Here is a 12,483-nt window from a genome sequence, read left to right as displayed (position 1 = left end):
ACTTTATGGAATGTGGATTATAACCTGGACTTGAGGAGAGTGAAGCATTTTGAGGGAACAGTAGAGACAGAGACTCAGAGGGCTTGTTTGGGGAAGTAAACCAATTAGGGGGACTCATCCAGGCTGTATAGTTGTGGTAAAGGAGCTTTAGGTAGGGCCAGGTTTTGGCAGGCTGGCAAGGGGGATATTTCTGACTACTGTGAAGATTGAAATGGTGTTGTGGGTTAGAGCAGCACTTTTGATACCTGTAACATCTTATAATAGTGATAGCTACCATGTGGTAAGAGCTTCAAGTGTACCAGGCACCAAGCTAGCTGCTTTATATATAGCTTTATATATATCACTAATTACCATAGTACTTCAGGATAGCTATTATGCCCATTTTGCAGATGAGGAAACTGAAGTTTGGAGATATTAAAGTATCTACTTCCCAAGTCAAAAAGCACAGTCAGAATTTGAAGTACGTTTGCTTTTTAGGCATGCCAGATCTTTCACATTAATCTTGAGAAGAGGTGGATTTGTAACTTACAGTGTGACCAACTAAAATGGGGTTTTCAGATTACAGTCCCCTGCCTGTCTTTACATAAAATTTATTGGTACTCAGCCATTCCCATTTATTTACATATTATTTGTGGATGCTTTACCACATAAGACTGCAACTGATAAGTTGCAGTCGAGATCATATGACCCACAGAGCCTAAAATATTTACTGATTGGTCTCTTGTAGGAAAAGTTTGCCAACCTCTGATCAAAAGATAGCTGATAAAAGAATTGGTATTAGTCTGGACCAGCATTTCTCCTCAATAGTAGTTAATGTTTTATAGGCCTTCCTCATGCAGATTCTGATGCTGTTAATTTTAGGCTGGGGTCAGAGCATCTCTATTTTTATTTTCATTGTGATAAAATTTTGTGTATTGAAATGCAAAGATACTAAGCATACTGTTTGATGAGTTTTGTTATGAACCCATGTAACCCATTTTCCATTGAAGATACAGAAATTTTCATCACCTTTTGCCCCTTCCAGTCAGTTCCCAGCCCCCATAGGCAGCCACTGTTCTGATTTCCCTTATGATAGATCAGTTGTGTCTACTTTTTGACTTCATATGAGTGGAAGCACATGCATTCTTTTATGTCTGGCTTTATTCACCATAATGTTTTTGATATTTCTACATATTGTACCTAAATAGTATTCCACATTGTAGGAATATACCATAATTTATCATTTCTCCTGTTGGGGGACATTAGGGTTGTTTCCAGTTTCTCCAAACTGGAAACATATGTACAAGTCTTTGAGAGCATGTGTTTTCATTTCTCTAGTAGAATAGCTGTGTCAACCTGGAAAGGCTAATTATATAATTCTGTAGTTTTTTGAGGGCCAGATTAATGTGAGTATACTTGTGCCTATAGAATTGAAGTATATGAACTTTTTCTGATGCCTTCCTTCTGTTTCTTGAAGTCTTGGTATCACTAGGGGTTGGGGGAATATGTATTTACTAACAGTGAAATTAGCAAGGTTATTCAATACAAATCAATTTATACATAAAAATTTAATTTTTATATAGAAATTAAGTGCTAACCTACTAAACAGTTCTGAAAGAAATTGAAAAGACCTAAATAAATGGAAGGATGTACTATTATAAATATAGTAAGTTATAAGTACAGTGACCCTTGAACAACACAGGTTTGAACTGTGCAGGACCACTTACAGATTTTTTTCAATACAGTACTGTAATTGCAATCACTCTTCTTTATGATTCTCTTAATATTTTCTTTTCTCTAACTTATTGTTTCAATATGGAATATAATACATATAACATAGAAAGTATATGTTAACCATTTATTTTATCAGTAAAGCTTCTTTCTAGTCAGTAATATGTTATTAATAGTTAAGTTTTTGGGGAATCAAAAGTTTTGCATGGGTTTTTTTTGACTGCACAGCGATTTGGTGCCTCTAACCCTCAGAGTTGTTCAAGGCCCAACTGTAATTTACTATAAATATGGTAAAAATTATATTAATTTACTGAAAGACCTGATGTGTTATGTATGAGCTCTTCCTCTCAGAAAATTACATACAAAATGAATATAGTGCCAGCCAAAATGCCTACAGTGTTGTGTGTATGTGTGGAAATGGACAAGCTGAGTCTAAAATGTGTGTGGAAATGCAAAGGCCCAGAAGAGCTGAGGCAGTTTTAAAGAACAAAAAGGTAGGGGATTTGGACCACAGATACACATACTATTAAAGCTACAGTGTTGAGATAGTGGTGTGTTCAAGAACAGACACAATAATGGAATAGAAGAGAGAGCCTCAAAATAGACTCATATGTTTATGGTCACTCGATTTATGACATTCAGTAGGGAAGGGATGTCCATTTCCATAAGTAGTGCTGGGTTAATTAGATACATCCATTTGGGAAAACAATGAACCTTACATCATAAACAAAAATTAGAGTTGGATTATGTCTATAATGTCTAAATGTGAAAGGTAAAACAGTGCAACTTTCTAGAAAAGAAGATGAGAATATCTTCATGACTTTGGGCAAAGGTATTTTAATAGCAAAAAATGTGAACAGACACTGCCCAGAAGAGGGTATCCTAATAGCTCACAAAGATAGGAAAAGTTGTGAAAACTCATTAGTCATCAAGGAAATGCAGATTAAAGCCATAGTAGGATGCCATTAGATTCACCAAAATTTAAAACACCGACTGTTATCAGGTTCTGGCAAGGATGTGAAGCAGCTGGAACTCGCACTGCAGATGGAACTATAAATTGATACAATCACTTTGGAGAGCAGTTTGGCATTTTCCGATAAACATACATCTGCCCTATGTTCCAGCAAATATACTTCCAGGAAATGCACACATAGGTTCATTCACCAAAAGACATACACAAGAATATCCATTGCATTATTTTTAATAGCTAAAAAGATGCTGGTGCAAAGGTTTTTATACAGTACAGTGAAATTCAGATGGCCTATATCTTATTGGAGTGGTGTACATGAGTGTATATATGGGGAGTGGAACCATACACTTAATATTTGTGCATTTTATGCAAGTTATGCATCAGTGAAAAGGGGGAGGGATAGAGGAGTAGATCTCATTTATAGACCCTTGTTATATAAGAAAGTACTGAAGGATGTTAAGTATGGAAATGACACTAAAAAGATTTAGGAAAATTTTCTGGTGCTGATGTGCAAGGTGAGTTATAAGGGAAGCTGATGCAGAAGCAGAGAGTGTGTGGTCTTGGCTTTTTGATCAAAGAAAACTGGAAGTACATGCACCTGAGACATTGCTATCTTCCATCAGTAGATCTGGGGAGATTAATGCCTAATGGGTGTGGCTTGGCTGTTTCCAGGCACAGCAGATCTGATTTTTGCTTTCTGCCTTACATCTCAGAATAGTAAGATAATGCTGAAAGTTGATAAACTTAGCTGGAGAGATGATATCCAAAAGGATACTAGAACTTAGAACAGGCCACTATTGTATTTTAATGTGGCAGTTTGCACACACACACACACACACACACACACGAGTGTGTGTGAGTGAGGGGGCCCTCACCAAGCAGTGTGGCTGGCCCTTTAAGAAATATATACAAAAACAAAGAAATATATACAAAGCCACTGTATTGCCTGGCCTTGTCCTGAGCCTAGAGGCGCTCTCCCTGAGTGCCAGGGTAACAGTTCTTCCCTTGTCTGCTGGTCCTGTGATGATGGGCGCCATCTCAGTCCCCCACCCCTGCTGCAGCTGGGTTGGCATGCCCTCACTGAGTTTCAGTGGAAGAGCTTTTGTTTCTGCCTTCGCGTGTCCTTCCGTCATTGAAGGCTGACAGCTCTCTTCTTGTTGCTCTTCCCTTGTAGTAAAGACTGAACCAGAGACGCCTGGGCCAGGCTGCCCCTCTCAGGAGGCTCAGACAGCAGTGAAAACAGAAGAAAGTTCTGAGCTGGGAAACTATGTCATTAAGTAATTATTTCGATCCTTTCTAAGGGGGTTATGCTTTTGCTGTTTTACATGGTACTTTTTTAAAACCCATACCTGTGATGGCTGAGTAGAGTGTGTGTATGGAAGCAAGCCCCTTGGTTGGTGGAAACCCTCCGCTCGTGTTCAGTGAGCAGGTGTTAACGCTGGATGCACAGCCCAGGGGTCTTCATGTAACACCTGAATATCACCAGTGGGCAGCATGACTTGGCACTTCCAATGCCTCACATGGTACAGATCTCCCTCCAGTGGAGCTTAAAAACATGTACTTTCTTTGCTGAATCTTTGGGCATCAAATTTCTCATGGTGTAATTCTCAGATATGTCTACAGTTTACATCTGAGTATCCACACAACCGCCTAATCACAATTGCCTTTTCATGGGCCATACATACTCACTGCTTCTATAAATACTTCATGAGGTTTTCTAACTTCCAAGTTGGGAACCCACCTCTGACCCACTCCATGTATTTTGAAGTATGTCAGATTATTGGGGATAATGGAAATTCAGCCACTTTGACACAATAGGTAACAACATGAACTGTAATAAACCTAAGAATAGGAATTTGCATATAGAAGTGTTCTGTTCTAGTGGCAATCAACTGCAAAAAGATATGTGACTATTTAATTTTAAACTATAGATAAAATGATATTTGCATAATTTGCCATTCCTGGAGTCTCATCTGGGTTATGTTTAGAAGGCAGTGGAAAAAAAGACATGCCCAATATAATTGGTTAAATTTTAATTCCCTTGGAAAGAGGGACTATATACATGAATTTGTGTGTGTGTGTGTGTGTGTGTGTGTGTGTGTGGCTAGAAACTGCTGTAATTATTACCTTAATATTCTTTTCATTTATCCTTCTCAGGATAGACCATTTAGAGACTATCCAGCAACTCTTAACAGCGGTGGTAAAGAAGATCCCCTTAATCACTGCAAAAAGTAAGACAATTACACTGAATATATGGATGCATTTTTTTAAAAAACTTTTTATTCATTTGAGAGGGAGGGGCAGACTCCCACTGAGCACAGAGCCCAATGCAGGGCTTGATCTCAGGACCCAGAAATCAAGACCTGAGCTGAAGGCAGACACTTAACCATCTGAGTCACCCAGGCACCCCTATATGGATGCATTTTTAAAGCTGTGAACTACTTGGGATATTGAGTCAACTTTAAGCCGTTGTGTTATAAATTAATACTAATGTGGTAGTTACCTTTGGAGGTTTTAGTTAGAACTATAGTTCATTTGCAAGATTTTCAAATTCACAATATCTTGGTCAACCAGTTGGTCTTTTACTGTTTTCATTGCATTTGATCTGTGAAAGGAATTTTTTACATTTATTGGTGTATGTAAATTGTAAACCTATTGCATATATAATTAAAACTGCATTAGTCTTTAATGTAAATTAATAAGGAAGGAAATTAGAATTTGCCTACAATGTGCCAGACTCTGCAGGCTGAGTATTTTTATAGTCTTTTGTGGGATAGGTAGTACCATCTCCCATTTTACAGATGACAAAAATGAGAATAAGCAAGATTAAGTAACTTGCTCAAGATCACTAGCTATGATGAGGAAGGTTACTCACCTAGGTCTGTTTGAGTCCAAAACCATTAATGTTCTATCGTTCACTATCTCTCACTTGAAAGTTGAAATGCAGGATTATCAAGACTTCCTGCAGTGACGTCAGCTCTGTCATTATCCACTGTCAGCAAGACTGAAACACTTGCTTCTCAGCCTCCGTTGTTTTGACAGAACCAAACTGCCTTAGGGTGCAGATAGCCTGTTGATACTTAGGTGTATGCTCTTGAGCGACGACTACAAACATTTACCGGGAAGGGATGACGCACATTATCATATTCCATTCATGGGAGTGTGAGAACGATAAGCCAAGTATAGACTACCCTGCTTGTTTCTTTCTGACAACAGAGAAATGATCTCTTTTTTCCTTGGTTGAAGTAGGGTCATTCTGAGGTAGTTCAAAGTAAACTTTCGGGGATGTTTTCCTAGCCCAGCAGAAAGAAATTTTAAAATCTCTATATTGTATTGTTTAGATACAAATACAGAATATTAGAGCTGGAAGGCGAATCAGAAAACCATCTTCCCAACAGTCTAGTTTTATAGATCAGAGAACTGAAGCCCAAACAGGTGCTTTAGGTCACGCGGCACCACTTAGCAAGCTAATGGCAAGGCCAGGCCTAGGTCTCAGAGCTGCTGCCTCTAGCGGGTGCCATTTGCACTACTTTTTTTAATAGGTAGGTGGTCTACTGCCACGAAACTTGCTCTGCCAAATAAGCTGATTTCCCAGAGGGGGTGTTATTTTGAATACACACTTCCCTTTTAAGGAGAAGCCCTCTGTGTGAAACCTCAAGTGAGCTTGTCCGGTAAGGAACATATGTCCAATAAACAGGTCTAAAGAAACTTTCAGACATACTTCGAGCAAATAAGATTTGATTTCAGGGACACCTGGGTGGCTCAGTGGTTGAGCGCCTGTCTTTGGCTCAGGGTGTGATCCCAGGGTCCTGGGATCGTGTCCCATATCGGGCTCCCTGCATGGAGCCTGCTTTTCCCTCTGCCTGTGTCTCTGCCTCTCTCTCTCTGTCTCATGAATAAATAAATAAAATCTTATTTTAAAAAAAGATTTGATTTCAGTCATAACAACTTTGTTCAGAGTTTGCTGGGTATGTTCATTCTAGATGAAGATGCCAGCTGTTTTTCTGCAAAGTCTGTGGAGCAGTATTATGGCTGGAACATTGGGAAAAGGAGAGCTGCCGAGGTAATCTCGTTTGTTCACGAGGCTGCCACTGAGCTTGAAAGACGGTAACCAGAACACACATGCATTCTGGCTACTTCCATAAACCTCATCTTACAGAGCAGTGATAAAATTTACAGCATATTTTATTAAATATTTAATGGTGGAATTTATTCCTCCCATTTAAAATCTCATTCTTCAGACACAGGTAGCTAGCCTTTGAAAAGTCTGCTATTACATCCTGCACTGATAAAAAATTTCTAAACATCTTTTATGATTTTCATTCAATATATTAAAACGGAACGAAGTAGTTGTTGAGTACTCACAGTGTGGCAGCTACTGTGTCCGATGGTGGGGTTTTAGGAGAAAGTGGCAGGTCTGAAGGCATGCTGAGGAAGCTGTGAGAAGGTCAGTGTGATGGGTTTGCTGGGGAAAGGGATACTGGAGACCACAGGTTGAGACCAGCTGGAAAACCTTCTAGGCCAGACCTAGGAGTGTCAGTGTTACTTCATAAATACCAGGTAGAAGTTCCTTTACTTCTTTTTTACAGCTTTTTAAAAACACAGTGAGGTTTTTAATAAAAAAAATTCTGACAAGTTAGCATGGTAATTTACAGTTGGGTGATTTATTTGAACACACTGCTAAGTTGAAATTGATGATTTCAAAAAATTTTGTTTTAAGTGGCAAAGAGCAATGACAATGCGAAAAGTCTTACAAGAAATCCTGGAGAAGAATCCAAGATTCCACCACCTGACTCCTCTTAAAACCAAGCACATCGCTCACTGGTGTCGCTGCCACGGCTACACCCCACCCGACCCCGAGACTCTGAGGAGCGACAGCGACTCTATTGAGGATGTGTTGACGCAGATCGACAGTGAGCCAGGTACCCCCTCAGTGGGCGCCCTGAGCACCGTCGGCAGCCTGGGAGGGGTTTGTGTGGCGCACGCTCCCATCTCTTCAGCTTCCACGGTTCTGGGACCACGTATGCCCCACAGGACTGGGAGACCAGGAGCCTTTGCTCACCTGTAGATGCATGTCTGCACTCCCCACCCCCACGGCCCGAGTACAGCCCTGCACAACTCTTTGTGCCTGGGTGTCTCCAGCATTGTGTTCCAACCTGTGGCATATAACAGGCGCACACTGTTTTTCAGTGGTCCCCCTCCTTGACATCATTTCTTCTTTCAAGGCTTTCCTAGTCCCCTCCTTTCCTCTAGGCAGAACTGACTTCTCCTTCCTTTGCGACTTTATAACCCCTCATAGACACGTCTACCCAATCTCCTTAAAGATGGAGGCATGGTCTCATCTTTACTTTATCCCCAGACCTAGCTAGGCAGTATGCAACCCAGCGTTGGAGACACAAATGAAAACTAATAATGTTGCCAATAAGATGAATTGCTTGATGGTGAAGAAACACAGTTGGGCTATATGGGGTAGGAGCAGGGCATGAAGTAGAGTATTTTGCATTTCACCTTAAAAAATAAGAAGGGTCATTTCCTCCTCCCAACCCTATGTTTGTAGAAAAGCAGAAGCCCCACCTCTCAGTGTGAGGGAGCCTGTAGCACAGGGAGAGTGTGTGGCAGTGGGGGGTCCTTAACGATAAGCACAAGTCCCATTTTCTCCATGAAGCTTTCTTGAGAGCCCTCGTGCAGGATGACCACTCTTTTCTCTGAAATCCAGCAGCACCCAATATTAGAACCTTGACAGTTTGTCAGAAATAAATACCTAAGTTCTTTGGGGGACAGAGGCCATGTCGGTTACCTCCGTGCCTCCTCGGTAGCCCGTGTGAAGCACAGTACCTCACACACCCTAGCTTTCCATTACTCTGACTGACTGGTTTGTAAGTGCCCAGTCAGTGTCACAGAAGCCGGGAGCTTCTGTCACCAGCCTGCCTGCGTACCCTGGAGCCCATCTTGCACCTCGGGTGGACTTTGCTTCCTCGTCCGTAAACTGAAAAGGATGCACAGCATGATTCCCAGGTCCCCTACTGGTTCCGAAGGTCTAGTCTTCTGCTAGACTTTGTACAAATCAGCTTATTGAAGACCAGATGCACAGTTTGTTAACGGTGTTGATGTTACCAGTACTTGCCTCTGTATGACAGCTTCAAGCATGGCCGAGTTTTTGGTGGCAAAGTCAGAATTACATACTGTCTGTTTTGTCTTTTTTTTTTTTTTTTTTTTTTTTTTAATGATAGTCACAGAGAGAGAGAGAGGCAGAGACACAGGCGGAGGGAGAAGCAGGCTCCATGCCCCGGGAGCCTGATGTGGGATTCGATCCCGGGTCTCCAGGATCGCGCCCTGGGCCAAAGGCAGGCGCCAAACCGCTGCGCCACCCAGGGATCCCCTCTGTTTTGTCTTAGATTGCATCACATATATATTAGTTACATCACATATATATTAACATAAGATGCCTGTCTCCTGAATTACTAGTTCTCACAGTTACAGAGCCATAGAATTCTAGAGCTGGTAAGAGAGTTAGCTCCCTTGATACTTGTCCCTTCTCCTCTGGGTCTCAGACTGTTGGTCTTACGGAGATAGGCAGGCCTTTCCTTTGGCCAGCAAGCTGTCATAAGACCGATCGCCTCTCATTTAGAGTGCCCGTCGTCGTTCTCCTCTGCCGACAACCTCTGCCGGAAACTGGAGGACCTGCAGCAGTTTCAGAAAAGAGAGCCAGAGAATGAAGAGGAGGTGGACATCCTCAACCTGCCAGAGCCGTTAAAGATCAACATCAAAAAGGAACAGGAAGAGAAACAGGAAGAAATGAAGTTCTACCTGCCACCAACCCTGGGGTCTGAATTCATTGGTGATATCACACAGAAGGTAGGGGGATGGCCTCTGGTGTTTCTTGGTCACAAGCCAGGTTTGAGATGCTGGTGCGTGGAGCGTCAGCCTTAGAGACAAACCTCAGTCCTTCCTGGTGAAGTAACGGTGTGAGTTTCTTCTGCCTCATGAGCTTGGGGTGTGCTCCCCGGGCATCTCCTTAGAACTGTTAATGTGAGAAGGTGCCTTGGTGGCCATGGAACTGAAGCAGGCAGCTAGAGAGAGACCATTTCCACTTTTCATCTTTGTTCTCGTTGGCCTCCGTGGAAGCGGCTCTCCTTTCCCATGAGGCGCATGTTCTGATATTGCCAAGTCACACCTGAGAGGGTGAGGTTCCCCTGACGTGATTAGAGCTCCCGGGTGCCCTGCCTGTGCTGGAGCTTGGACAGCTGCTTGGGACAGAAAGGCGGAAGGTGGTGTTCTTTCATTTACAGGAGAAAATGCAGAATGGGGCGAGTCACAGTTTCCAAGTGTATCTTCACCACCTTTTACAAACAGGGCCTGAAGTTAGATTCCATGCTTTCCGGCGTGTTGATCCCACTATCAGAATTCCTGCAAATCCTGACCATGTTCTTCATGAAGGAGATTTGGGGGTGAAAGCAGGATTGTAATAGCATATTTAACAGCCACTCAGAAACAAAGAAAGGATGATGTGTTCTTCCAGTTGTTATATTTTTTGTTACTTCCCCTGAGTTTTGTCCAGAATGCTTACAGAGTTATTCTTTCAATTGGACATCTCTTTGGGCATCTGAGAAGTGTGCTTGTTTGGAGAGAGGTGGTTTTTAGTGTAGAAATAGGAACAAATGGCTTTCTTCTTTTCCAGATTGGGATCACCCTGCAGCCTGTGGCACTTTACAAGAACGTGTATGCATCGGTGGTGGAGGACATGATTTTAAAGGTGGGTGCTGTTGGCAGCAAAGGGCCAAGCTCTGTCTCCATGGGCTGAAGCACTGAGGTGCCAGCTGGGCAGGATGGTCTGGGTCCCAGGCAATTTTGGGTAAGGGACAAGGGCAATGAAATGGAACAGAGATAATAAGTGTTAAGATTTTTTCATCTTATTCAGGCTTACTGTGTTTTTCCTTCTGATTTTTGAATGAACTAAATCGTGGGTCATCTGAATGTTAAAGCATTCACAAGAGTTTCTGTGCTGTTGGCACTCTAACAATACTTTCTAGTGCCTTTTAAAGCAGACTGAGATGAGAGTGCTCTCATTGCTTTAGATGACATAAGCAAGGCCTTGGGTTTTCTCCACTTGTCATAACAACAGAGAAACAGCCACAGCTGTCCCACCCCTGGGCGAGAGGCTCATAGACTAGCTTCCTTAGCCTGTCTGATCCTAGCTCCACAAGCTCCTTTCCTGGTGGGACTTCTCCCACAGCACAGATAACTCACAAATAGCCCTCAACCTGTTTTCCTTAAAAACGCCATCTGAATAATGAATGTTACCCCCGTTCATAATTTCTCAGAATTATGGCCACCATTTTTCTGACCTGATATTTTTTGTCTATAATTTGGACCTTTATTTTTTCCTTAAGGACTTATGATCTTTAGATACAGTTGTTTCCAAAGTTTTATGTATGGGATGGGGTCAGATGTATCTCTTCTCATAGCAGGCCCGTGGCCATCTTCGAGAGTAACCCCATCTTCTCTCATAGGCCACGGAGCAGCTGGTGAATGACATCCTGAGGCAGGCTTTGGCAGTTGGATACCAGACAGCATCTCACAACAGGTACTAATACCTCCCTAGTCAGGGGTAGTAGGCTTAAAGATACTTCCTGACAGGTTAGACGCCCATGAAGGGGTCTTCCAGTTGGAGATGGAGGGGTCAGTGCTTGGGACATGGGGTCAGCTTGGTCATTTTGAGACTCATGGTTGTAAAAGCTCAGCTCTGCCCAGAGGTCTGTATGTTCCTAGTCACCCCTCCAGACACAGCATTCATTAGGACTGTTACGCTACAGGGTTGAACAAATACCAGCTCTTTGCATTAAAGATAATATTGTCCCTGATGTATCAGATGTTGGGGTCAAACATTGCATATATTACTTGATTTGTTTTTCCTTGGAGAACTCTAAACCGCTTTGTAGAAGTCAGGAAACCAGGCTCTGAAAGTTCTGTTGCCTGGCTTTCCCAGCCTTTGTGTGATAGAACCTAGACACCCACTCCGACCTCATTAGCTCTAAAGCCCACCGGCTCACCTCTGCTTTGCTGCCTTCCCAATTATCACTGGTCGGGACACTGAGTTTTGCCTTTTTCCTAGGCCCCAAGGAATGGCAGACAGGTTATTTCTTTGTTCTGCATCCTGGCATTCTTTTCAGAGGAAACAAGTACTTTATCCACTTTATCCCAGTATGCTTAAAGCCTATCATAAGTTTGCAAAATTGTATCAAAAGTGTCTGAGGACATAAAAAGGCTTAAATCAGAGGACTACGAGGTCAGACTTCACGGGATTAGAAGATATCAACAGGGGGATCCCTGGGTGGCTCAGCGGTTTAGCGCCTGCCTTCAGCCCAGGGCGTGATCCTGGAGTCCCGGGATCGAGTCCCGCGTCAGGCTCCCTGCATGGAGCCTGCTTCTCCCTCTGCCTGTGTCTCTGCCTCTCTCTTTCTGTGCCTCTCATGATTGAATAAATAAATAGAATCCTTTTAAACTAGAAGACATCTTTAAGAAAGAAGGAAAGGGAAACAGGAATTCTAAGAATGCTCTTGTCCTGCGTGAAATGTGAGAGTGGGCTGAGCGCCTTCTGTGGCCCCTGCTCACCACTGTCCTGGCTGTAGAGAAGGAGAGTAGCTGGGGTGCTCTTGATAAGAACACTTAACCTCACTGGCCAGACAGACGGAATCGTGGTCCTGCAGTTCTGTAGCCCTTGAACTCAGTCCGGTAAGACTGAATTATGAAAACATTGTGCTGTTTTGCTGTCCAGTTTACTTCCTTTCTCTTTTCTCAATCCT

At 42.6% G+C, this 12,483-nt stretch overlaps 1 protein-coding gene across 3 annotated transcripts in view; it reads left to right on the top strand.

Annotated features, from left to right (window-relative positions):
- YEATS2 (YEATS domain containing 2) overlaps nucleotides 1-12,483 on the top strand; it is a 117,615-nt gene that overhangs the window by 103,027 nt on the left and 2,105 nt on the right. For all 3 annotated transcript variants that reach the window (XM_072752570.1, XM_072752571.1, XM_026007243.2), the window contains exons 24-30: nucleotides 3,855-3,957; nucleotides 4,838-4,911; nucleotides 6,664-6,743; nucleotides 7,401-7,602; nucleotides 9,309-9,535; nucleotides 10,359-10,433; nucleotides 11,191-11,264. In XM_072752570.1, coding sequence (XP_072608671.1) covers nucleotides 3,855-3,957; nucleotides 4,838-4,911; nucleotides 6,664-6,743; nucleotides 7,401-7,602; nucleotides 9,309-9,535; nucleotides 10,359-10,433; nucleotides 11,191-11,264 — 835 coding nt within the window. The remainder of the gene's footprint in view (nucleotides 1-3,854; nucleotides 3,958-4,837; nucleotides 4,912-6,663; nucleotides 6,744-7,400; nucleotides 7,603-9,308; nucleotides 9,536-10,358; nucleotides 10,434-11,190; nucleotides 11,265-12,483) is intronic.

This window comes from Vulpes vulpes, chromosome 3 (assembly GCF_048418805.1).
Source record: "Vulpes vulpes isolate BD-2025 chromosome 3, VulVul3, whole genome shotgun sequence".
NCBI lineage: Eukaryota > Metazoa > Chordata > Mammalia > Carnivora > Canidae > Vulpes > Vulpes vulpes.
Note: the sequence above shows the minus strand (reverse complement) of the source record. Positions and strands in the feature narration are given on the sequence as shown.